The following is a 27,913-nucleotide window of genomic DNA, read 5'->3' as shown; positions in this document are numbered from 1 at the left end:
AAGAGAGTGAACATACGAAGCCAAACAAATTGTTGAGTAATCATGGACCCAAAGCTTGGAATAGTGGAGAGGAAGTGTTAGGGAGGTACTCACTGCAAACTCTAGTGTACTTCTGCTTTCAGGTATATATTTTGCAGTAGTTTATGGATACGTGTGAACGTAAGCTCTCTCTCAAAGAAACTGGTGTATATCCAGGTTATGGGACTTTGTTAGAAAGTGAACCACCTGAGATGGAATTAGAGTATACTATGAAAGGAAAGGTCTCACCTGAGTAATGAAGCTGAACGGTTGTCATTCCACACGTGAAGTCTCTGGACACAGTCTGAGGTGAAGCATGTTGAGGTGGCAATCGTTGCGTTGGTTAGGTTGTGATCGGTGCATGCAATACTATTTGATATGGATTGGGAGAGGCATATGGGAAAGTGGGCCCTATCCAAGGGTTCCAGGACTGGGGGAAGTAGGGGCTCTATAGTGGAGATGTGAGGTTCCTGCTGTCTTAGGGTTCAAAAAGACAATCGATAGTTAATGTTATCATCACATTATTTGGTAATTGGGTTAACTTTGAAAAGTCCTTTTGTTATGGTTTACTGTAAAGTACCCAGTATCTTGTATATAGCTGTGCTATTGGATGCTTCTGATCTACTTGGTCTAGGCTTTTGAGAGAGTCCGCATATCAAATACACAGCCTATATATTAAAAAGATTCAGTTTGTGTTTTGAAAAACTTTGAGACATACAATTGATTTTCTCCCTCTCATATTAATTAACTAGTGATTGATATGTCTACATTTTGCTAGGAGTGTACATAAACACCATTCCCACCACCAAAAGACTGTGACCCATCCCTCCCACCCACTCCCACCCCCCACTGGCCCAGGAAACTGCATGTCTACCCCTCACCACAGGGCTTTTACTTTGTTGCCCTAAGTACAATTTGGTCAGGTCCTGCTTTTAGTTTCCCTTTCAGATCTTCTTAGTCAACTTCTGTTGATGAGTGGGATCATCCCATACTCATCTTTATCTTTTTGACTTAGTTCACTTAACATAATTCCTTCTAGCTCTGTCCAAGATGGGTCAGAGAAGGTGGGTTCATTGTTCTTGATAGCTACATAGTATTCCATTGTGTATATATACCACAGCTTTCTCAGCCACTCATCTGTTGTTGGGCACCTGGGTTGCTTCCAGGTTTTAGCTATTATGAATTGTGCTGATATGAACATAGGAGTACACACCTCTTTTTGGTTGGGTGTTATGGAGTCCTTGGGGTATAACCCCAGCAGAGGAATTACTGGATCATATGGAAGGTCCATGTCTAGCCTTCTGAGAGTTTTCCAGACTGCTCTCCACAGAGGCTGAACCAATTTACATTCCCACCAGCAATGTAAAAGGGTTTCTCTGTCCCCACGACCTCTCCAGCATTTGTTGCTGCTGCCCTTTTTGATGTATGCCATTCTTACAGGAGTGAGGTGGTATCTTAGTGTTGTCTTAATTTGCATTTCTCTGACAATCAGTGACCTAGAGCAGTTTTTCATATGTGTGTTAGCCTTTTGGATCTCCTCTATAGTAAATGTTTTGTTCATATCCTCTGCCCATTTTTGGATGGGGTCATTTGCTTTTTTGGTGCTAAGTTTGCTGAGCTCTTTATATATTTTGGTGATTAGTTTCTTGTCTGATGTCTGGCATGTGAAGATCTTCTCCCATTCTGTGAGGGGTCTCTTTGTTTGTTTAATAGTTTCTTTGGATGTGCAGAAGCTTTTCAATTTGATGTAGTCCCATTGGTTTGTTTCTGCTTTAGTCTTCCTTGCAATTGGGTTTGATTCATCAAAGATGTTCTTGAGGTGTAGGTGGGAAAGTGTTTTACCAATGTTTTCCTCTAAGTATTTGATTGTTTCTGGTCTGACATCTAGGTCTTTGATCCATTTGGAGTTGATTTTTGTTTCTGGTGAGATAGAGTGGTTCAATTTCATTCTTCTGCAAGTTACAACCCAGTTTTCCCAGCACCATTTATTGAAGAGAGCGTCCTTTTTCCATTTAATCCTTTGGGCCCCCTTATCAAATATTAGATTTCCATAGGTGTGGGGGACAGTTATTTTTTTACCATTAAAGTTATATGCATATGTTTTTTGCATCTGTCCTAGATCTCTTTACATTGGAATCTCTGTTTTGGTTTTACTACTATATAGCCTTAGAGCAGGTAAATCAAATACCTTAGAATTTAGTTAATTCAAAGAAATATCTGAGCCTCTGTTATTCCCAAATTAAAAAAAAAACTAGCAAATAGTGAGAAATCAAATGAAGTGATATATACATGTCCAAAATTGCATGCATGTAATTATACAATAACAGTCATGACATGTATAATTAAAATGTGTATTAATACCCCATATCAGATGAAGTAGAAAGTGTATCATATATTGAAGTCCTTAGTGTTTCTATTTTTCTTTTCTTTCTTTCTTTTTTTCTTTTTTTTTTTGGTTTGTTTTTTCTGACCAGAGCACTTCTCAGCTCTTGGTATTATTGGCAGTGCTGAACTTGAACTGGGATTTTCAGTTACACAAGTCTGATGTTCCACCAGATGACGTATTGCTGTTTTTAAAACATAGCCAATTCAAATACCACATTCATTCAAAATTATGTTTAAGCAAATTATCCATATATAAATCATGGTACTGCTAGTTCTGTTCCTCAGGTGATCCACCTCATATGTTCTTGCTACCTAGGTTCATTGTGGTTTGTGGAAACATCACTGTTGAAAGTGTGACTGCTTTCCTTAGGAATTTTCTCCGCCGTAAGAAAGGGGAGATAAACACTGAAATTGTTTTTCTGGGAGAGTAAGTATATGTACATATATAGATGTTTTCTTTTTCCTGCATTTGCTCACATTATCTAATTTAATTCTTGAAATATGTATATCTTTAACAGAAATTCATCTGTGTAGTATTTATAGATCATTAGGGGGAAAAAAAAAGCAAAATGAAAAGGCAACTACAAAGGGCTAGGTGGTAGAGCACTTGGTTAAGCGTGTACATTACAGTGTGCAAGGAGCAAGGTTCAAGTCCCTGGTCTCCACCTGTGGGCGGAAAGCTTCGCTAGTGGTGAAGTAGGGCTCCAGGTGTCTGACTGCCTCCCTCCCTATCTCCCATTCCTTCTCTGTCTCTATTCAACAATAAATTTAAAAATAAATAAATCTTTCTTTAAAAAAAAAAGACAACCTCACAATTAATTGCTGAAAATATTCTACAACATACTTCATCAGTTATTTTTTTATTTTCTTTTTTAATTTTAAATTATTTATAAAATAAAAAATAGAAAATATTGACAAAACCATAAGATAAGAGGAGTAAAATTCCACACATTTCCCACCACCAGAGTTTCATATCTCATCCCCTCCACTGAAATCTTTCCTATTTTTTATCTCTCTGGGAACATGGACCAAGGACCATTATGGGGTACAGAAGGTAGAAGGCCTGGCTTCTGTAATTGCTTCTCTGCTGAACATAGGAGTTGGCAGGTCGATCCATTATGTGTATATATTTATGTTATTTAATGACTATAACTTAGATCATTCTGTGTTTTTATTATATATGTGATATAATTTTGTGCACAGGTCTTGTTTGCTTTATGTTACAGTGATGATTATTAGAATTGGAAATGTGAAATTCAAATAGAAGTAAAAATATTTTTTCTTTTTAACTTTCTTATTAACAGGGTTATCTCTCCACTGGATGATGATGATAATGATAATGATTTAAGTAGAGGGTGAGAGACAGAGAGGTAGAAATGAAGAAGGAGAGAGAAGAAAAGCATTAGTATAGCTTTCTGATTTCTGAAGCCTTCACTGTGCAAATGCTGCCATGTGATAGCTGGGGGCTCATACCTGTGTCACTGCATATTGAAAAGGAAGCTTTCAATGGAGGGGACAGGATATAGAGCTCTGGTGATGGAAATTGTGTGGAACTGTGCCCCTCTTATCACCACAATCTTGTCAATCATTACTAAATCACTAATATGATAAAAAATCACTAATATGATAAAAAATTGTAAAAGTGTAGTTCCACCACCAGAAATGATTTAGGTGATGTGTTTTTCTTCTTTGAAGTTTACTTTTCCTCTAGCAGAGCCCAAATTAAATATTTTGTGAAACACTGGAAAATGCATGTTTAATACAAAAAATATACATATTTTAAAAATGAGGAATGGTTTCTTCTTGTTCTGTCATACATTTTTGATTTCTATTTAAAAATATGTATATTTTCACAGTTCAGGGACAGGTGGTAGTGCACCCAATTGAGTGCACAGGTTACCTGGGTTCAAGCCCTCAACCCTCACCAACAGGTTTTCCTGAGTGGTGAAAAAGTACTGCAGATTTCTCTCTCACCCACTCCCCACTGTATATTTCCTTTTCTTTACAATTCCTCTCTTTTTAGCCAAAATAAAAAAATTTTATTTATGAAATTCATTTATTTTATTATGTTTAATATGTATTTATTTTCCCTTTTCTTGCCCTTGCTTTTATTTTTGTTGTAGTTATTATTGTTGTTGTTATTGATATTGTCATTGTTAGATAGGACAGAGAAATGGAGAGAGGAGAGGAAGACAGAGAGGGGGAGAGAAAGAAAGACACCTGCAGACCTGCTTCACTGCCTGTGAAGCTATTTCCCTGCAGGTAGGGAGTCTGAGGCTTGAACCAGGATCCTTACACTGGTCCTTGCACTTTGTGCCACCTTCACTTAACCCAACTCCCTATTCTTATGTTGATTGGGGTAGTCACTAGCTACATCTTTAACCTTTAAGCACTCTCAATATACTCAATATTAAAGCTTTTGTATTACATTTGTAAATATTTTGACTCTATCTTTATTTTTAAATATTTGGAATCCTTTTATTTTAACACAGAACTGTTTAATTTGCATGTACTTCAGTTCATCAACTTTTGTTTCAGCTTATTTTTCAGAATATTTTAGTCATCTTTTCTATAAATTAACTCAATACTTATGAACATTTTTATCTTCATATTGTAATTACTAATTATTAATACTTATTATCCTCATAAATATGTAGAATTTTATATTCTTTTAAAATATTGTATTTTATTTTAATGAGAGAGATACAGAAATAAAGGTACAAAAATAGACCAAAGTTCTGGTTTTTATTGGTACTGGATTTTGAATCTGGGGCTTCATAGCTTCAGGGATGAAAGTCTTTTGCATAACCATTATGCTCTCTCCCAATCCCTAAGATTCTAAACTTTTAAATTTTCTTTCCAAATAGTTATTTGAGTCTCTACACTTTGCTAAATATTAAATCATATTTTGGTCTTAGGCAGGATTGTTCTCTGGACCATTTCAATAATGGATGAATGGATTAAAATTAGTAATGGATAAATGGGTTAAATTTTTTATCTGAAGGAAAGATATTCTGTTTTTTTTTCTTCACAATATGAATGAACTTGAAGGACATTTTATTAAGTGAAATAAGTCGGACAAAAACAAATACCAAACGGACCTTATTTGAAGATTCTGTATAAGTTGTACATGCAATTTAAAAAAAAAATGCTAGACTCATAAAAGCAAAGTAAATAAAAAGCTGATTACCGGAAGTCAGGCGGTAGAGCAGCTGGTTAAGCTCAGGTGGCACAAAGCACAAGGAGCAGCATAAGGATCTCTGGTTGAGCCCCTCGCTCCCCACCTGCAGGAGTGTAGCTTCACTAGCGACTTTCTCTCCCCTCTCTTCCCCTCCTCTCTCCATTTCTCTCTGTCCTATCCAACAACAACAACATCAATAACAACAACGATAATAATAACTACAACAATAAAACAAGGGCAACAAAAGGGAATAAATATTAAAAAAAAAAAAGCTGATTACCAATAGGTAGAAATGAGATGATGATGTAAATAGACCAAAGTAGGTAATTGTCCCCATTTTTTGATGATGTATCAGGTCTGAGAATTTAATGTATAGCAACAACAACTAGAATTAGTAACAGTGCATTGTACGTTTGAAGTTTGTGAAGAGAATAAATCTTATATTTGCTCATCCCCCCACTAGTGAGAAGTGTTGATTTACTTATTGGGAGGAATCCTCTCACAATGCCTATACACATCTAGTCATCAGGTTGTATTTATTATAAGTGTCTTACTTTTGATTTGTTAATTATATTCCAATAAATTTAAGGAGAGTGAGAGATAAAACAGTTAGATATCCTAAATGCTTTGTGCAAAATTTATAAATCTCATTAGTTTTTGTTTGATCTATCCATAATTGAGAGATATGTTAAAATCCCTCATGGGGGGTTAAATGTTGCTGGACTTTTTAGAGTACACATCTTACACTGTATGGGACCCAGGTTTAAGGCCCCAGTTCACATAGGAAGGGGGAAAGCTACATGATTGTTGAAGCAGTGCTGCAAGTCTCTCTCTCTCTCTCTATCTTTCCCTCCCACCTCAGTCTCTTCTCTTTCTCTCTCTCTCTCTCTCTCCAAGAAGTAAATAAACTCCTCTCATGAGATTATCAGGGTTTACTTCAAATGCATTTAGAGAGTAATTTATTCTATTATTATTGAAGTGGTGGCTTTGTTAAGAAAGCCACCACTTCATTTTGTGGGATATCACAAGGGATTTTGTGGTGGGTGCAGTGAATTATATACACACACACACACATATATACATACATATATATATATATATATATATATATATATATATATATATATATGTAGGTGTGGGACTGCACTAAATCTTATAATGTTGTGAACCAATGCTAAATCAATAAAAATAAATTATTTAAATGTTGTGGGTTTTTTTTTTTTTTTTTTTTTTTTTTTTGCCAGAGCACTACTCAGCTCTGATTTACAGTGGTACAGGGAATTGAACCTGGGACTTTGGGGCCTCGGGCATGAGAGTTTCTTTGCATAACCATTATGAATCTACCCCCACCCAGTTGTGTCATTTTGAATTATTAAATTATTTTATGCTAAAGTTTTTCACACTTACTAATTCTTCTTTTTGTATTAGCCTGGTATGTGTTATTTTCCTATCACTATGACTGAGCAGACCTAAGATTCAGGCATATTCCTGAAAATGGACTTACTGGGGGTGTCTGCATCATCTAACTATCTTTATTTATAATTTAAGATGAGTATTCGCCAAAGGAGATTAGGCATAATAATATACTTAACAAATAAGTGAATTAGATATACTAAATAAATATGACCATCTCTTACCCCCAAATCTGCCTTTTTTTTTCTCTCCATTTTTTGGCATTACATTCTTTAGGTCTCTTCCTTCCTTGGAATTGGAAACCTTATTTAAGTGCTACTTGGCCTATACAACTTTTGTTTTTGGATCTGCACTGAAGTGGGAGGATCTAAAAAGGGTTGCGGTAAGACCTAGTTATTCTTGTAGTTTTCGTAAGCTGCTTCAATTAAGATTCTAAGATGTATTGTTTAACCTCCAAATCCTCACTGACAAATATCTAACTGACATCATTTTTCATAAACAGTTATATTTATTTAAGTTGTTTACTTTGCCAAATTCTTGAAAACAGTTGTTCTTTTATCAGTATTACGGATGTTTAAAACTTGAAGACATCAAAGTATACTTTTTTGATCCTGCCATCTAAGCAATAGTCTTCCCAGATAACATTCCTAGAAGTCTATCAGGTTTTACCAATTTATCCTAAATATATATATATATATTTCCCTTTTGTTGTCCTTGTTGTTTATCATTGTTGTTGTTGTTGTTATTGTTGGATAGGACAGAGAGGAATTGAAAGAGGAGAGGAAGACAGAGGGGGAGAGAAAGATAGACACCTGCAAACCTGCTTCACCACTTGTGAAGATAACCCCCTGCAGGTGGGGAGCCAGGGGCTCAAATTGGATTCCTTATGTCAGTCCTTGCACTTTGCTCCATGTGTACTTAACCCACTGCACCATCGCTCGGCTATATGTATATGTATATGTATATGTATTTATATATTTAGGAGAAATGTGAAGGAAAATAGCAGAAATCCCATTGAATTAATGGAATAACTAATGAGCAACAGTTAGTCCTCTAAGAAATTTTCATTTAAAATCAAAGACAGCTTTCTCTTGTATTTTAGGTTTCACCTTATATAAACAAAAAGGCTTTAAAATATTTATATTTATTTATTGGATAGTGACAAAGTGAAATTAAGAAGAGGGGAGAGAGACAGGAAGACACCTTCAGCATTGCTTCACCACTTGTGTAGCTTTCCCCCTGCAAGTGGGGACTGAGGGATTGAACGTGAGTCCTTGCACATTCAACATGTCCGCTCAACCAGGTGCTCCACTACCTAGCCCTGGCTATTTATTTTTTAAAGTAGAAATTTGTACAATTGAAATAAAAGAATAAAGCAGAAAATGCCAGGCCCAGAAGAATCATTCCCTGTCCTACAATTTGTATTTACCAGAGCCATTTCAATAATTTTCTAGAACCAGAACTCACACATATTGAATGGTTTTACAGGGTCAAACAGACTTCCAGTTCTTCTATTTTCTGTTGTCTTGAAGATAAATGTTATATGTGGCTGCTTAAAGAGATTACAAAGCCTATCACTGGACATAAATTGATGGTTATAGATGATAGGAAAAATACAGCTATGCCTTTGACCTATTTTGAAGCAATCTTACATCTCTGTTGGAGACCCTGTGCTTTGGTCCATTGTTTGCAGCCCTTAAAGCTCTTGAAGCATTTGCAAGACTGTGATCCTGGTGTAAAGACACACTTGTCCCAACTCTTTCCGATGGTTGTTCACTTTTTTATTGAAAGTTTTATGACAAAACCATAAGAAAACTCAAAAGGGAAGCATTAGAACTTTTGTCCTATATATAACAAAATGACTACTATTTAATCTTGAAGAATAGATGGAATATGCAGAAGCATGCCTGATTTTAGCCAACCCTCTGTGCAGTGACTCCCATGCCGAAGACACATCAAACATTATGAGGTAAGAAAATGATACTTTGTTTTATATCCACCGGTATTGATTTCCTGTCTGCTTTTTAAAAGATGAAGCTCAGTTCCTGCGGTTGAACAGCATTCATGTTAACAAGAGATTTTATGTCACATGTTGCTCATTTTCCAGATTTCTGCCGGTGTTTGCCTCCAGAAAATGTATAGGACAGCGTGAAAATAGAGTATTTCTGAGAATTTATGTGATTCTCCCACACTTTCCTGAAGTTTCACTTGATAATAGCTATCTAAGTTTATTTTAAAGTTTTATTTGCTTTTTAACACAACCAGCATTATTTCCAGGACTTGATATCTACAGGACAAATCCAGGGCTCCCAGCAGTCTTTTCTTTTTCTTCTTTTTTTTTCCCTTTATTATTAGAACAGAGAAACATTGATAGGGGAGAGGGAGAGGGACACACACACACACACACACACACACACACACAGAGAGAGAGAGAGAGAGAGAGAGAAGAGAGACTTCAAAAGCACTACCCACAACTCCCCTCCCCCATACAAGTGAGAAGCTGGGCTTCAACCTGGGTCCTTGAGATGGTAATGTGTGCGCTCCACAGGGTGCACCACCATTTGCAAACAACTAAAAACTGTTGGGGGCCAGGTGTTGTTACACCTGGTTAAGTGCTCATACTACCATGCACAAGGATCTGGGATCAAAACCTCGCTCCCCACAGGCAGTGGGAAAGCTTCATAACTGCTGCAGGTGTCTCTCTCTCTCTCTCTCTCTCTCTCTGTTCTGTCAAATGAAATAAATAAAGCTAAAAAAATAAAATAAAATAACAACTGTTTAGATCTTATAGTTGCAACTAACATTCCTAATCTTTTAAGAAGACACCCTAAAAATAAAAATGCCATTTATTATTTGTGAACCCCCTTACCACATCTTTTTTATTGATATTTTCTCAGGTAATTATAATTCAAGAGTGTGTATGACTTTGCATTGTACCTATTCAAAAGTACTTTTTTTTCTTTTTTTTAAATTTATTTTATTTATTTATTCCCTTTTGTTGCCCTTGTTGTTTTTTATTGTTGTAGTTATTATTGTTGTTGTCGTTGTTGGATAGGACAGAGAGAAATGGAGAGAGGAGGGGAAGACAGAGAGGAGGAGAGAAAGATAGACACCTGCAGACCTGCTTCACCGCCTGTGAAGCGACTCCCCTGCAGGTGGGGAGCCAGGGTTCAAATCGGGATCCTTATGCCAGTCCTTGTTCTTTGCGCCACCTGCGCTTAACCCGCTGCGCTACAGCCCGACTCCCTCAAAAGTACTTTTAAGAGAAGAAAATGAAATATACGATGTTTTCCTTTTTGTTCTGTTTTTTTCCCGCTGGAGCACTGCTCAGCTCTGGCTTATACTAGTGCATGAGACTGAACCTGGGTCCTCAGAGCCTCAGACATAAACATCCTTTAAAATAAGCAATTATGCTATCTGCCTCAACCCAGCCATTTTTTTTAATGTTTGTTTATTTGTTGGATAGTGATGGCCAGAAATTGAGAGAGAATGGGATGATAGAGAGGAAGAGAGACAGAGAAACACCTGCAGCCCTACTTCACCACTTGCAAAGCTTTCCTCCTGTAAGTGGGGACCAGGGTCTCAAACGGTCCTTGAGCATTGTAATATGTGCCCTCAACCAGGTGTGCCACCATCTGGCACCAGGAGTACTTTCAATATAGCTAGACTTTAATACTACTTTCATCTGAAAACAATATGTGAATAGGTACTTAACTTGTGGCAACAGATTCAAATTATCTTGATGAAAGTAGCATCCTGTTTAACAGATAAACTTTTGTATTAACTTTCTGGAATAAAATATGCAAGCATATATGCTGAAAATAGCTCTGTAAATAATCAAGAAACAGCTGAGAGGCTACTATTTACAATACAATACAAGTGACCTAATCTTAATTTCTTAATTTGTAAAATGGATTCTACAGTTTATAAGCTACTTCCAGATATGAACAGATATTTAATATCATTTTTCATTGTAATAATGTGTTTGACTGTGAAAGCTAAATTATATGTGGACTATTGTCTCTACAAATATTATGAGCCTCCTAATAACTAAAGAGCTAACTTCTTTGTAGATGTAGTTAATTAAATCACTGAAGCGATAACATTCTTTGTATAGGCTAATAAACAGAGTATTATGAGAGAACAACATAACAGTGCACTTCACAATATGCTTTCTTTTAAGATTTATTTAAATTATTTATTATTCAATAGAGACAGAAAGAAACTGGGTGGGTGGGGGGATAGCGAGCAGAGCAGAGAGAAACCTGCATCCTTACTAGAACATTCCTGAAGCTTCTTCCACTGCAGGGTTATTTATTTATTTGTTTGTTTGTTTGTTTATTATTTTTACACTGTTCTTAATCACACATAATTTAACTTTGAATTGGATTATTTTACACTGAATACGGCACACCACTGATGAGTGTATTTGCTTTGATTTAGGGTCCTTTCTATCAAGAACTATTATCCTGAAACCAGAATCATCATACAGATACTTCAGTCCCATAACAAGGTATTGTAAAATCTATGCTATTGAAACACCACTTCTGTTATTCCACGGAGCTAGATATACTTAGTTCATCTGAAATTAATAGTTTATTTTTCCCTTTTCCTTTTTTTTTTTTCCCTCCAGAGTTATTGCTGGAGCTCTGTGGCTGCACTACAAATCTACTGCTCCTGGAGGCTATTTTTTTCCTTTTTATTGCCCTTGCTGTTTATCGTTGTTGCTGTTGCTGTTACTGTTGAACAGGAGAGAGACAAATTGAGAGAGGACAGGACAGGAAGACAGAGGGTGGGGAGAGAAAGACACCTGCAGACCTTCTTCACCGATCATAAAACAACTTCCCTGCAGGTGGGGAGCCAAGGGCTAGAACAGGAATCCTTAAGCAGGTCCTTGTACTTTGTGCTATGTGCAATTAACCCGCTGCTCTACCAGACCCCTTAATACCTTCTGAGTCTGCAATTAAATGTTTTTGCCGAGGTTCATTAGGATTGTCAAACATTTGAAAATATAAATCAAAGGGATGCATTTGCATAGTTTAAAAGTTACTATCTAAAGGTCTGGCTTGTAGGTTATGACTCAGAATTTTCCCTTTTGTATAATGACAGGTCTTGGCACAACCTTAGCTAGTAACAAACCCACCTGCACTTAACCTGCTGGACTACTGCCCGACTCCCTAAGTTTCTATGGTTTTATACAAACTCATAAATACCCCACATAGCCAAAACAATTCTGTGAACAAGTCTGTAGGCATCACTCTTCCTTATTTTAAACTGTATAGCAAAAATATTGTAATTGAGATAATATGGATTGTGCATTAAAAAATCATAGATACATAAAACAAAAAAAACAAGAATCCTGAAATATATCGAATGAGCATTGCCAATTAATTTGTGAATATACTAATTATATTTTAATATAATGGGAAAATATAAGAATATACATTTAAAGAAAATCAGTTTTCACTTTTTGTGAAAACTGGACAGCCAGAGATGAAAGAATGAAGTTAGAGTCAAGTCTTACACGATAGACAAAATTAAATAAAAATGGATTAAATCCTTGAATGCAAGTCCTGATGCTATCAAACTAATAGATATGGCGCCAGGTGGTAGCACATCTGGTTTAGCACACATGTTACAGTATGCGAAAACCCAGGTTCCAGCCCCTATTCCCCACCTGCAAGCTTCATGAGTGGTGAAGCAGGCTGCAGGTGTCTATCACCCCCTTCCCTCTTGATTTCTGACTTTCTCTGTCCAATAAATAAATAAAGATAAAAAGATTAAAAAAATCCTAATAGACATAAATAGTAAAGTCTTTGACACAGGTTTTGTTTTGTTTTGTGCAAACAACAACAACAAAAAGATAAACAATTGGATCTATATCCAACTAAAATAACCTGCACGATGAAGAAAATTATCAAAGTGAAAAGTTCACATACTGAATGAGAAAAAAAAAAATATATATATATATAAATCATACATCTGGTAAGGCTTTAAAATGCAAGACATAACAAGAAGTCATATAATAGCAAAAATGTCTAATTTTAAAATAGGTAGATGATCTGAATAGACATTGTTACAAATGGGAAAATATAAAAGTACAGGTGGCCATTAAGTCAAATATAAATAAAACCACAACAAGAACTTAATATTTTATTTAAAAGACTACCATGTAAAGGATAAGATATAACAAATTTTAACAAGAATGTGGAGAAAAGGTCACCCTTACAAACTGTTAGTGGGAATGTAAATTAGTACAGCTATTATAGATAGCAATATGAAGTTTCCTTAATATAAAAACAAACAAACAAAAGCCTACCATATATTTCAGCAAGTGGTGCTTTGTCATGTGTGAAACACAGATTTGAGCCCTGCTCCCCAAAGCATTGAAAGAAACTTTAATGCTAGGGTCTCTTTCATGCTCCCTCACTGCTTTTCTGTCTGTATGTACACAACAAAACAAAAAGACTAAACAATCCCATTTTGGGGCATATATTTGAATAAATGAAACCACTAACTCAAAAAGATATCTGCACTTTTGTGTTTATTGCAGTATTTCTAAACATCAAGACATGGGAATGATCTAAATATCCATCAGTGGTTGGATGGATGCAGAAAATGTGATATGTGTGTATTATGTATACGTATATATAAATACATCAACAAATATATATATATACATATATATATATATATATATTTAGAATGTACAGACTTTGTTATACAAATAAATCTTGGGCCAGTGAGATAGCTTTAGGGTATTTTGCTTTCAGCCATGAAAATTAAAAAAAAAAAAAACTTTGCTACTTATGACAACATAGATGGACTTTGAGAACATTTATGGTAAGTGAAGTCTGAGATGAAGATTTAACATGTGATCTTACCTATATGTGTAGCATCAAAGGCAAAACCAAAACACAAAGGAAATCAAACTCATAAATATATAGTTAAGATTGGTGGTTGCCACAGGCTATAGATATACATACAGTGTGGAAAGCTGGTCAAAAAATACTAACTTGGATCACTGAAGTAGCTCAACTAGGACCTTGACTGATTTACTAAAAATCTAACCCACATTCAAACTCTGCCTGCATTACACAAGGGAAGTGTTGGTGTTGTGGTATCTTTGCACGTCTCTCTCTGTCTCTCTCTATCTGAAAGTATCATCTTCCTGAAGTGGTGAAACTCTGGTAATGACAGAATTAATGAATAAATCTTGAGGATACAATGAACAACACAGTGACATGTTTAATAATACTCTGTTCTGTGTTGTCTATATATAAATATTAATATTTTATTTTATTTTGAGAGATATTCAGAGTGAGAGACACACACAAAGAAACACCAAAGCACTGCTCAGCTCTGACTTATGGTGGTGCGGGGAATTGAACCTGGGATTTAGGACCCGGACTGCCTCTGCGGCTACAGACAGACTATGACCCACACAGTCAACGACTGCCACCTCTCTAGATTCAAAGGAGGTCTCGAAACTTTACATCAGGCTCAACCTGACGCTGTTGACTGGCTAAGGAAAAAGGGCAAATGCTAGAAGAAGAAGAAGGAGCCTCAGGCATGACAGTTTGTTTGCATAACAATATGCTACATCCCAAGCCCTCTGTATTGTTAGAGAGTAGATTTTCTCTCTCTAAGTCTCTCTGTCTTTCTACATAACCTTCTCTCAATTTTTTTGAAATAAATTTAAAAAGTGTGAATTTTGAAGCCCAACGGTGACTTACCTGGTTAAGTGCACATATTACTACTACTCAGAAGCACCAGGGTTTCATACCTGCAGGGGTATGCTTCAGGAGTAGTGAAGCAGGTCTGCAGGTGTTTATCTTTCTCTGTCCTTCTCTATTTCTCCATCCTCTCTCACTCTCAATTTCTTTCCCTCCTATCTAATAAAAATAATAAAAAATGGAGAGAAAAAAAAAAAGCAAAATATGACCTTCTGGAGTGGTGGATTCATAGTGTCAGATCAAACCCCAATGATAGCTCTTGTGGCAAAAAAAAAAGTATTATGAGTACCTTTCATCAGAGGGAAAATATGTAGTTACAGAGGTAGTGGGTATTACTAGACTTATCCTGGCGTTTTACAGTATCTGAAAATATTGAGTCACTATGTTGTGCAACTGAATCTTATGTAACTTTCTTAGTTACATTTTGCTGGGCTAGCCTGAAGGTGTTTCTTCCCCGGGCACGTGCACTCTGGGTTGGTGAGAACTCGACCGGAGCCAACCTAGGCTGCTGCTTACTCAGCAACACAGGAGAGGAACCAGGAACTCTTGTGACTGAGCAGGAACTCAATGCAATGCTTTTATTGATCGGAGAAAAATGCCTTTATATCTTCTGAAGTGGAAGTGGCAGGTCAGAAAAGGAAATGGCTAGGAGAGGGGGCGGAGTGGAAAAAAGAGCTTGAAGGTAGCAAGCTTCCATCTAACCAGTGAGGATTAAACCAATTCCCTCCAGGCAGGGCTGGTCTCAGACAAAATAATGATTATGTAAATAGACCACAGCATCAAGCAATGCCACATGGAGTAGAGGGGAGCTGGTGTAATGCCCAACAACATTTAAATTAAAAAAAAAAAAAAGGAAGTGTAATTTTGAGGCAGGATTAGAGGTTTAAGACTTAGGTTTGCAATGAACTATTTTTGTTATAAAAGGTGGGAATAGTTGATTGCTATCTACTTTTACATGTTGGATTTATTCAGTCACCTCTATGATTATTACAATAATAAATGTTTTCAACTAAATTAAAGAAACCTATGCAGTCAAAAATGACATCATTGAGGTACACTTGTTATTAATGCTTGACCTAATTTCTACCATGATACAGGGTTTTCTGCCAAAGATTCCCAGTTGGAGCTGGGCTACTGGAGACAACATCATCTGCTTTAATGAATTAAAACTTGGATTTATTGCCCAAGGTTGTTTGGTGCCAGGCTTGTGCACCTTACTAACATCACTCTTTGTTGAACAATATAAAAAGGTAACCTTGTAAATTGATATTGAATCTTAGCTATATCTTCATGCCTGCACATTTTAGAGTCAGAAACAAACAAATAAATAAATAAATAAAGTGATGTGACCCCCAAAACTAAGCTTTGGCTTCTACTTGAACTGCAAAGGAATTGAAAGATCTAGATGAAAGTTCCATGTGCTATGTTGACCTAGAAAGTTATTTATCTTATTCTAGCCTAAGAATATTTACCTACAAAATAGAAATCATAATTCTGCTTCCGACCTGCAATCCACAGTGTTATGAATGTAAATGTATTCAGAAATATAGAAGCACTGAAAGTGAGATTGAAAGTATAAATATAAATAAAGATGATGCTGTTGGAAAAGTCATATATTTAAACATAAATTCAATAAAAATATGCAGCTCAATAATAAATAATTATATTTATCAAACATAAAGAAATGCTACTACCAGTACTAGTGCTAGTTAAAATGTAGTTTTCTACGTTATTTTGAGGTATATCCCAATACAGCAATAACAGTGAACACATACTGAATGCGTACTGTATATAGTGCATTTTACATGGATTATGTACTTTAATAATATTGGCTTAATGAAGTTGTTTTGGTTATGTAGTAAGTTAGTAAGTAGCAGAGCTAGAACTGCCTGGCTGATGGTCACTATACCCTATACTTCAAGTTGTTTAACATCTGCTCATGGTCTCCCACATCAAAAATTTTAATACCTAGCTGAGGCAAAATAAGTGACTCAGGGACTTTTGATCTGAGATATCTTTACGCAAATAACAGCCTATTGAATACCATTTCCTTTTCATAAAATTCTCCAGGAAAGATGTTTTTTTTTTCTCAGCTGGGCCTATTATCAAATTGTTCACAGCTTTTATAGATGATGACATTTTTTCCCATTTGATTAAATCCAATTTAAGCTTTTCTTCTACTGTTTCCTCTTCTATCTCTTTTTGCATTTTATTTCCTTTGTTCAGTAATTTAAAAACTTTACTTTTTTTTGTGTGGATTCGTTGGAACTGCTAAGGAAAAGCAAAAGAGGTGAAAAATACTCAAACCAACACAGTACTAAGTGGGGTGCACAAAATTCTTTTGAAATTTCTTCTATGAATATAAGGAAATATGATGTACCAATAAAGAAATGATCACCAGGCAACAGGGGATGATCCTTGATTTTGTTATAGGGACACTTTATTTCTTTTAACAATAAGTAAGATTTTTAGCTTAATCACTCATTCCTCACTTAGAGATAAATCAGGGTGGGGGAGAGATAGCACAGTGGTTATGCAAAGATACTGCCAAACCCCAATGATCCAAAGCCTAGGGGGAAAGGAGAGGAGATGAGAGGAGAGGAGAGGAGAGGAGAGGAGAGGAGAGGAGAGGAGAGGAGAGGAGAGGAGAGGAGAGGAGAGGAGAGGAGAGGAGAGGAGGGGAGAGGAGGGGAGGGGAGGGGAGGGGAGGGGAGGGGAGGGGAGGGGAGGGGAGGGGAGGGGAGGGGAGGGGAGGGGAAAGGGGATGGGAGGGAGGGGAGAGGGGAGGGTAGGAGACTCAGCTGCTACTACTCTGTAGCTCTGCCTCCCAAAGAAAAAATCTATAAGGACACTTTATTTTCTGTCACCTAGTACTCACTGTTTAAGGTCCAGGAAATGACATTGTAGGGTATTTTTATTTGTTCTATATGCTAGCAATCAGAAAGCCACTGCAATATCTAATATGATGACTGCAAATTTAATATTAATAGTTTGAGAAAATAAATGTAGTGAGAATTCTATATTAATACTTCAGTTTTTTTTATAAAGATTTAGAAATTAGAAGTACATGACTAATGCTATACTCCAACTCTCTTTCCTCTTTTATTTTTTAATCTCAAGCTGTAACTAATTAAGTAACACCTGTCAACATTTATTATGAAATGGGATTTAGAGTATAAGGATTGAGAAAAGAGTTGTAGTATAATTTAAAACTTTGAGGGAAGAAAATAAAGCCTGAAGTTAAATTTTGAATCTCTTAAACTAAATAGAGTCAGAATAAGATGTTTTTAATTCTGTGCTGTCATGCAGTACTTAAGTTTGATGGTTAGGACTCCAGTATCTTAGGTTCTTTTTCTTCCCCCAATTAGGATCTAGTTTATTTCTGAATATATATATATATATATTTTTTAATTGTCACTAGAGTTATTACTGGGGCTTGGTGCCTACACAATGGATTTCACTATGTATACCAGAATTTTCTTTTTTTTTTCTTTTTCTTTGCCTCCAAGGTTATCACTGGGGTTGGGTGCCTGTGCTATGAATCTACTGCTCCTGGAGGCCATTTCCCCCATTTTATTGTCCTGGTTGTAGTTATTATTATTGTTGTTGTAGCTGTTGCTGATAATGTTGGATAGGACAGAGAGAAATGGAGAGAGGAGGGGAAGACAGAGAGGAGGAGAGAAAGACAGACACCTGCAGACCTGCTTCCCTTCTGCAGGTGGGGAGGGAGCTGTGGCCTGGAACTGGGATTCTTATGCTGGTCTTTGTGTTTTGAGCCATGGGAGCTTTTCCCCCAGCTTTCTACCAGGATTTTCTTAAGCCACTCATCTGTTGTTAGACATTTAGGTTGTTTCTAGGTTTTGGCTATTACAAATTGTGCTGCTATGAACATAGGTATACACAGATCTTTCTGGATGTGTATGTTTGATTCCTTATATCTCCAGGAGAGAAATTGCAGGGTTGTGGGGTTAGTCCACTTCTAGCCTTTTGAGAGTTCTCCAGACTTCTCTCCATGGGGGCTGGGCCAACTTACATCCCCACCAGCAGTGCCTGAAGGTTTCCTTAACCCTACAACCATTCCAGCATTTGTTGTTACTATTCTTTCAGGTGTATGACATTCTCACAGGAGTAAAGTGGTATCTCATTGTTGTTTTTATTAACATTTACTTGACAATTAATGACTTGTATCACTTTTTTCATATGTCTGCTCTTTTCTTTAGTGAATATTCTGTTTGTATCCTTTCCCCACTTTTTTTTGGTAATTTTTACATTCCTATCATCAAGGATCAAAATAGCTCTTTGTATTTTCAACCCTCAAAAGTTTCTGATACTGGGTTTTTCAGGAATATAATTTTTATTTATGGACTATGCTTAGTTAAGTAGTTAGTAGAAAACTAACGTATTTATCAAAAAACAATCTTACTTACAGAGAAACACATTCCATATTATCTTTTCCATCTTATTGTTGCTGAAAATATCAGTCTACTTTGCTAACATTATTTGGATAAGTCTCGTGTTTTAGCAAGATGTTTGAGATTCCAGTTGGAAATAGATTAAGGTCTGATGCTTCTACTTTCTTTTCAACTATCCAGTAGAGTAGCTGAGGTGTATTTTAGAGGCTCAGTCCTCCAATTAGCATTTATCTGGGGGGAGGTGCAGGTGGTGGCACAGCTGGTTGAGCACACATGTTACAATACTCAAGAATGGAGGGGAGGTTCAAGCCCCAGGTACCCACCTGTAGGGGGAAAACTTTGTGAGTGGTGAATCAGGGCTGCAGGTGTCTCTCTGTCTCTCTCCCTATCTTCTCTCTTCCTCTCAATTTCTCTCTGTCTTATCCAATAAAATAATAAAGATATTAAAATCTGATTAAATGCTAAGACAAATCTTTCTACAGTCTAAATATCATAGTTTTGGGTTTATTGTTTAGCAGAATGTAACTTGATTTATTACATTCCATATGAATGTGCTTTATGAAACATGTTCTATATTCCAGGTTCCCCATAAGTACACCTGGCAAAAAGATTTCTCTAGTGGCTTGCAGAACAAAATACTAACTCAACGTCTCTCTGATGATTTTGCTGGAATGAGTTTTCCTGAAGTTTCCCGGTAAGTTCAATGAAATTACCTTCCTCATATTCCATGCAGTGACTGTATTCTCAACAGCACATTGAGGGTTCAATGCCAACCAGACTCCATCACAAATACTGAAGACCTAAGGATGAATAGATACATCTCTAACATGTAGAAAGTTACAAACAGATTGTGACAGTGTCTTCGCTATCCCCCTTGACACACCAGTCATTCACACCAGTTTATTCAGTCAGGATGGATTCACTTACAAGTGAGAACTCCTTGATTGGGAGGCCATTCTTCTGCTGAGTGTTCTCCAAGTTTGGTAAATATGTGCCAAGCACCGGGTTCTGACCATGTTACTGTGTACTTGTCTCCTGATGTGTTCTTTGTCCTCACAATTATTTGTCTTCCTTTCCAGGCTCTGCTTTGTGAAGATGCACATCATGCTGATAGCCATTGAGCACAAATCAGCGTTTCACGGTTACCGGTATCAATGAGACTCCCAATCTCTTAACTTTTTTTTTTTTTGGTGGTGGGGGGGGGTTGGGTGGAGGAAAATCTTTATGATTAAGACTTCTAAAACAAAGTAAAAACTAATATTTTTTTCTATTTGTTAAAAAGTTAACTACTAAGAACCTGCATGCCTATGGTACATTTAGTATTGTTGCTTATGACTGAGTGAGTTTACAATGCTTATCCCAATTGATAAACACACCTTGGATTTTGTTGCTATAGTCCTACCATAATTCTGCCCTGTAAGCAAGAGAGAGAAGTAGTCATTTTGTCAGATCTGTTCCTCTAAAAATATATTACAACATTTTGTAAGTCATGGTCATGAAGCAATACTGTGAAAAAGAATGATTTGTGATAGCATCATTTTTCTCACAGAATAGTCTTCAGAACAAATCTATAGGTTGTTAGGGAAAGTTAACAGTTGTTAATGGGATAAATAACAGAAATCAGTAACATACTAGATCATCAGTATTTCTTGAGAATTTATATTAGATCATGTGACAAGGAAAAAAAATTATCAAATGGTATATTCATAAGTAAATATTAAATATAAGTTCAAAAAGAAAGAAAAAAAATTCCAAGGCAAGCATATTAAATATAAGTTCAAAATATTAAATATAAGTTAAAAAAGAAAGAAAAAAAATTCCAAGGCAAGCATAAGGGATTAGTTACAGTGCCATAGAGATAAAAGATGCTAAGAAAAATAAAAATAAGAAAATAATGTCTTAACTGGGATTGAGAATAAGAATAAGTATTATATTGACTTGTGCATGTTTTAGTGGAAAAATAGCTCTAATATACTTGCAATAAACAAACTAGATTACAATCTTGATTATCATTTGCTAGTCTTGTGAACTCGTAGGTGAGTCTATTAAGTGAGGAGGCCCCCTAATTAATCTCTATGACTTAATTAATCTCTTTGGATCTCTTCTATTAACATTATCAGTAACCTAAAGAGATATTCAAATTTCAGTAGTATTTAATGATACTAGATGAGCTACATAGGTATTATTTAATATGAAATTTGGAGACACTATATAACTTCTGCCGAAGTCAACCCAACGCACAAGACATTAGCATAAAATAAATAAGTAGGTCCTACATAAAACAAGTCCTTTAAGGAAGACATAATAAATAGTAGTGTCAGGGGCTGGGCGGTAGCACAGTGGGTTAAGCTCACATGGTGCAAAGTGTAAGGACAGCATAAGGATCCCGGTTCAAGCCCACACACACCTCTGGCCTCCCACCACCGGGAGGGGAGAGGGGAAAGGGGAGGTGTCGCTTCACATGCTGTGAAGCAGGTCTGCAAGTGTCTTGGGCTGTGCCCATAATTATTTACAAAGCTTTAAAGGTAAAATAATTCTAAAACTCGACTTCTGACTTTACAAAAGCAAAATCTCCAAGGATGGGACATAATGACTAACTTTACAGTTCCTATGTTGGGACCAATTTATTCACTGGATTTTGAAATTACTCGAACAAATGCTCTCAGATCCTCTAAAGCTCTACTATTCTAAATTACTGCAAATTTTATTGATGTGACAATTAGGAAATCATAACCAGAAACATAAATATTTAACCGGTGACACTTTTCCCATTTACTCAAGATATTCAAGCACACAACACTGTTAGCCTCATCCAGCCAATGAAAGAGGAGTTATTTTGACATATTGGGTTGTCGGGAAAAGTCATGACATGTTTTTGCATAGAAAAAAATGTGTCATGACTTTTGCCGACAATCCAATAGATTTAGCTTTAGTTCTTCACAGAATAGATATATGAATCAAAGGACTAAAGATATTGATAATAGCAATCTCTTCTATGTTTGCTCGCTCATGACTAACAAACACAGCTAGAGAGACTTTGCTAACTCCTGAATCCTCACAAAGCTATGGTAGAAAAATACATACTAATTTCATTTCATAGAGGAGACTGAAGGTTCAGAAAGCTAAGTAATTTCCCCCAAGCTAACACCACTACTAAGTGACAGACCCAGTATATGAACTTAACATTGTCTCTTGGATCTGTGCTCTGATCATCAAGCTGGATTAAATCTACCTCAGTTGCTATTGCTAGTGGGAAAGATGGGCTTTTTCAGTGGGTGAATTCTTGTTTAGTATTTTGAAAACCTGGGTTAAAAATCTGTCTTTTTTGTCAGGTTCTTCTGGGGGAACGAGCCAGTCCGGCTCCCACTTCTATGTCTGGCCTGTTGGGCACCAGGAGACAGGGGCGGGGAGAGGGGGGAATGACTCTGGCTAGCAGAGACAGGAGTGAGTGAGTTCGCTAAGGGGTCTTTAACTATACCATGGTAGTGAACGATACACAAACCTCCTTAGGGTACTGTGGCAGAAAACGGGACATTTTATTGACGCAGTTACAAGTTTATAAAGGGGTAACTGTGCAGGGGACATTGCCAAGCTGGCCAATGAGACCAGTATCTCTTTATAAGGGAATAGAGAGCAAGGCAATGAGAAGGTATAGATGGTGACGCAGGAACGGAGGAACAGCAATATAAGGAAGGCAAAGCCCACCAGAGGGAGGAGGGGTGGGGTGATATGGCTAGGCTGATAGGAAGGTTGGAATTCCCCTGCATACTCTAACCACATCTTGCTCGACCACCAGACTGGCATGCCAAGGGGAGTCTGATAGAGGAGCTTCCAAGGGGTCAAACATCCATGCTCAAACACACATTAGACCCACATCTTCACACATCTTTTACCTTCTATTCTAGTTGGTATACTTGAATTGACCCTAAAATTTTGAAAAGTTCTAGAAAACTGTGAGAATTGGTCTTACAAAGGACACAGCCAGTTAGTTAAGCATACACCTTACCATGAACAAAGACCTGATTTAGAGCCCTCACTCCCCGCTTGCAAGGCGGAAGCTTCACAAGTGGTGAAGCAGGTCTGCAGGTGCCTCTATTTCTCTTTCCTTATTAATTTCTTTCTGTCGTACCCATTTAAAAATAGAAAGAAATAAAATGGGTGGGAGCTGTGGATTTGTAATGCTGGCAGCACCAAGTCCCAACAACCACACTGGTGGCTGGAAAAAAAAAAAAAAGCGGTCTTACAGAACAAATTATCACATGCTAAAAAGTAAAACTGGATATGTCCCTAAACAAATAATATTGTGAGTTTGGTTCATTGGTGATCATTCTCTTAACAGTAATCTGGTCATGACATGACAGAAATAAGTCAGGAAAAATCTTCAAGATTCTTTTTGTCTTTATTTTGTATGCAATGAGAGATATTATCACGATGGTATATTCATAAGTAAATATTAAATATAAGTTCAAAATCTTGCTCCCTTTAATAAAAAGGAGATATGAAGATGCATCTAAGTGTATGCTTGATAACTAGTGAATATCAACCAATATGTGACATCTTCTTCCCCTTGAGTCAAAGGCAACTACTTCACTCATTAGTTTTCAGTCAGCAAATACTCATAAAATTCTATCCTATGACTAAGTAATAATCTGTTTCACTGTAGTTGTCATCTTTCTACTATGTGGAGGACTGACAAGTTTTATTGCATAAAGCTCTAACATTTGCAAGTTACTTTGGGATATCTTAGTAACATAATACATTCTGTCAATATTAAGATTTGATCTTTTTCCAATGTAAATATAAAAGCTGTATGTTTTAAAGGGGGTGAGAGTGGATTCATCATGTACAGAGTGAAGGGAATTATAAGACTTCATCATGTAGGTCTGAACTAGAGAATTAAAAATGAGAAATACTGAAAAACACAGGGAGAAGTATGAGGAATTCAGATAGTAATAATAAAATAAGGTGTCCAAGAGTACCATGGGTTGAATGCGAATGAACATGCCTTCAAGCACATAACCCAGAAAAAAAATAGAAAATGAAAAGTTTCAAGTAACACATAAATAGAAAAAAAAAATTCATGTAGTTCTAGCTCTCAAAAATTTTATTGTTATTATTATTAATGTATTTTTTTTACATATCAGTGCTTAGCTCTGGTTTGTGGTGTTGTGGTGGATGGACGGGTTGACTTGAGACCTTAGAGCCTCAGGCATGAGAGCCTCTTGGCATAACCCTTATGCTATTTATTCCATCTAGTTCAGCTCACAAATCTTTTTTTTAAAGTGAATATAGCTATCAATGAAGGTAATGCAGGTTCAAAAATGCTTAGGGGGCTGGGTGGTTGCCCACTGGGTTCAGCTCATATAGTATGAAAAACAAGGATCCCAGTTTGAGCCTGTGACTCCCCACCTGCAGGGGGTTTGCTTCACAAGTGGTGAAGCAGACCTGCAGGTGTCTGTCTTTCTCTCTCCCTCTCTACCTCCCCTGTCCTCTCTCAAATTCTCTCTGTCCTATACAATTGAAAAAAAAAAAAAGAAAGAAAGAAAGAAAGAAAGAAAGAAAGGAAAGGAAAGGAAAAAAATGCCCATCAGTAGTAGTGGATTAGTAGTGCAGGTACCTAGCCCCAGCAATAATCCTGGAGGGGAAAAAAAAAACCCTCAAAAATGCTTATGTAAATTAATGGAACTTTTGAATTCAATTTTAAATTAATTAGATATAACTAACTTTAAAAGACAAATGGTATAATGCTAAATACCACTAGTTTGATCATAAGAGTAGCAATTGTGTGGTCCTGGCATACTTGACTTTGGGTGGTGGAAACTAACAAAGTGTCCTGAATTTGTGTTTGTTTGACCATCTCCAAGTTAGGATATAATATACAGGTAGAAACTCTGAGCTCACCCGTTTCTGCATATCAGTACATCATTCCCCTCAGTATATGTAGTATATATATCTATATCTATCTATCTATTTATCTATCTATCTATATATATATATATGTATCAAGTAATTTAATGTAGTGAAATACACATTTTCTACTATGTCTGATATTGAAAATGAATTGAGTCCTATTAATTATGAAACTCAGTATATTTATATATAATGAAAGAATAAAATACCAAATATAGCCCTGGAAGTCAATGGGAAATGTTACTATATATATATATTTTTTCTTTTTAGTGGTCTGATATTAAATCCACCTGCACAAGTTAAGCTTCGGAAGAACACATTGGGGTTCTTTATTGCTGAATCTGCAAATGTAGTCAGAAGGTATACATATATATTTTTTGTCTGTCATTTTCAGGGTGGTAAAGCCATAAAGCAAATTAAACTTTTTTTTTTCTCCTAGCCACCACATCTTAGTTCTGGTTTTATGATGATGCTGGGGGGGGGGGGGCTGAACTTAGGGCCTTTGGTGGTTTAGATATGAAAATCTTTGTGTGTGTGTGTGTGTGTGTGTGTGTGTGTGTGTGTGTGTGTGTGTAGCCATCCTGCTATCTTCCCAGCTCAGCAAATGAAACACAATGGCAGGAAAACTAAGTCAGTATTATGCCTTTCCTAGTATCAAGTCTCACATAAGTCATTCTTGATTTGCTTTCATTATCCAGAGCCTTCTTTTACTGCAACCACTGTCACAGGGATGTGCATTCTCCTGAAATGATTGAAAAATGCAGCTGCAGAACCAAAAGTCATTTACACCACTTTCCAGGTAACTGCATTTTATATCTCCCCCCACCCCAACACAGTTTCTTGAATTTGACTTACATGGGAGAGTTTCCATCTTCTCATTATTTTAAAACTATTATTATATAAAACTATTTTATTTTGCATAGAAAGACAGAGAAATTGAGAGGGAAGTGGAAGATAGAGAAAGAAACACTTGCAGCACTGTTTTGCTGCAAGTGTTTTGCACATGTGTGAAGCTTCCTCCCTGCAGGTGGGGAGAGTGCACTTGAAACTAGGTGTGTTAGCAGTGTAATTTGTATGTTCAACCAGGTGCACCACGGCCTGATCTTGAAGTTTTCTTCTTCTAAAGGACAAGGCTTGTTTGAACTCGACTAAAATGTGCTAGGCAGGGCTGAGAGATGGCACATCCTTCAGAGCACACAGCTTACTTTGTGCAAGGACTCTAGTTCAAGACCTTGGTCCATACAGGAGATAATCTCCATGTGGTAGAGCAGTGCTGGAGGTGTCTTTCTTCTTCTGTCTCAATTTTGGTTTCTAAAAAAAATAAATAAATGTTCAGAAAATTCTTCACTAAGTATACAAAACATGAGAATCGGTGTATTAGGGAGTCAGGTGGTAGCACAGTGGGCTAAGCGCACGTGGTGCAAAGCGCAAGGACCAGCTCAAAGATTCGGGTTCTAGCCCCCAGCTCCCCACCTGCAGGGGAGTTGCTTCACAGGCGGTGAAGCAGGTTTGCAGGTGTCTATCTTTCTCTCTCCCTCTGTCTTCCCTTCCTCTCTCCATTTCTCTCTATCCTATCCAACAACAACAACAACTACTACTACTACAATAGAAAAGAAGGGCAACAAAATGAAATAAATAAATACTAAAAAAAAAAGAATCAATGTATTAGAACTGTTAGAAATTGTATTACCAATTCAAGCAAATGATTTCTTTAAAAAAATGCAAAATGTTTTTCTTACTATGTAGGCTTAACCTAGTGCGCCACTGCCTAGCAACAAAATGCTTTTCTAAAGTCACAGGGCTGCTAGAGGTATTGTCCAACTCATTACCAGGCGTGGTGACTTTCAGTCCATTGCTCTTTTTGCTATATCATTATGGTATCCCTAACTTCAGTTTTTACCTGACTGCTTGGCTGGCCATAAGGATGCCACTTCAACACCATTCCTTTTCTCTCTCATCAATCCTTTGGGAAGTATTTGACATTGAACATTGTGTAAGTTTGAGTGCATGAATATTCATATTATATTGCAAGCCAATTATCATTTAAGTGTTAATTATTATAATTATTATTTCTTCAAGTACTGAAATAACACTTTTCTGTGAGGACCATACCCTTCCCTTCATAGGTTGTATTTCTTTTGACTCTGTAATAAGGAAGTACTTCTCTTCTTTCTATGATTGAACTCAATATCCTACCAATAACTATCCTTTTCCAACAACATCCAAACAAATAAAACTTAATCTCAAGTATTCATTATAATAGAGTCCCTTCCAGTTAAACTTAATTGCTTCCAGATACAGAAAGATTCTTTGTATAAAGACTCCAGTGTTTTAGGTATTTAATTTAAATTTGCCATCAGAGTTATTCTTATCTTTATGTTTCTGGAGGGATGTGCATTGTGTTGAATCTGCAGGCCAGTTTTTGGAAATAAAATACGGCTTAATTAATAAAATCTTAGGTGTTCTTAAACCACAAACGTATGATCTATAGATCTACTTAGATCTCCTTTAATGTCTTTCAAAAATATTGTATCATTTTTTTGGTATAAGTCCTAGATTACTTTTGTTAAATTGATTCCAAAATATTTTATTCCCCTTAAAGATATTATAAATGAAATTGCTTTTGGATAATTCATAGTTAGCTAATAGAAATACTATTCAGGGGGCCAGGCAGTGACATACCTGGTTAAGAGCACAAACCACATTGCACATGAACCAGGGTTCAAACCCCTGGTCCCCACCTGCAGGGGAATAGCTTCACAATTGAAGCAGGTCAGCAGCTGTCTCTCTCTGCCTCTTTCCCTCTCTTTCCCTGTCTATCTCCCCCTACTCTCTCAGTTTCTCTCTGTCTTTATCCA

The 27,913-nt window shown here is 36.6% G+C and overlaps 1 protein-coding gene across 1 annotated transcript in view; it reads left to right on the top strand.

Annotated features, from left to right (window-relative positions):
• KCNU1 (potassium calcium-activated channel subfamily U member 1) overlaps nt 1-27,913 on the top strand; it is a 154,153-nt gene that overhangs the window by 26,831 nt on the left and 99,409 nt on the right. Inside the window, exons 10-18 of the mRNA XM_060182759.1 lie at nt 2,720-2,830; nt 7,274-7,379; nt 8,884-8,966; nt 11,441-11,510; nt 15,831-15,983; nt 19,727-19,839; nt 20,225-20,293; nt 25,326-25,415; nt 25,754-25,854. Of these exons, the coding sequence (XP_060038742.1) occupies nt 2,720-2,830; nt 7,274-7,379; nt 8,884-8,966; nt 11,441-11,510; nt 15,831-15,983; nt 19,727-19,839; nt 20,225-20,293; nt 25,326-25,415; nt 25,754-25,854 (896 nt within the window). The remainder of the gene's footprint in view (nt 1-2,719; nt 2,831-7,273; nt 7,380-8,883; nt 8,967-11,440; nt 11,511-15,830; nt 15,984-19,726; nt 19,840-20,224; nt 20,294-25,325; nt 25,416-25,753; nt 25,855-27,913) is intronic.

This window comes from Erinaceus europaeus, chromosome 2, assembly GCF_950295315.1.
Source record: "Erinaceus europaeus chromosome 2, mEriEur2.1, whole genome shotgun sequence".
NCBI classification, from domain to species: domain Eukaryota; kingdom Metazoa; phylum Chordata; class Mammalia; order Eulipotyphla; family Erinaceidae; genus Erinaceus; species Erinaceus europaeus.
The sequence above is the reverse complement of the archived record's forward strand: the minus strand, read 5'-3'. Positions and strand labels throughout refer to the sequence as shown.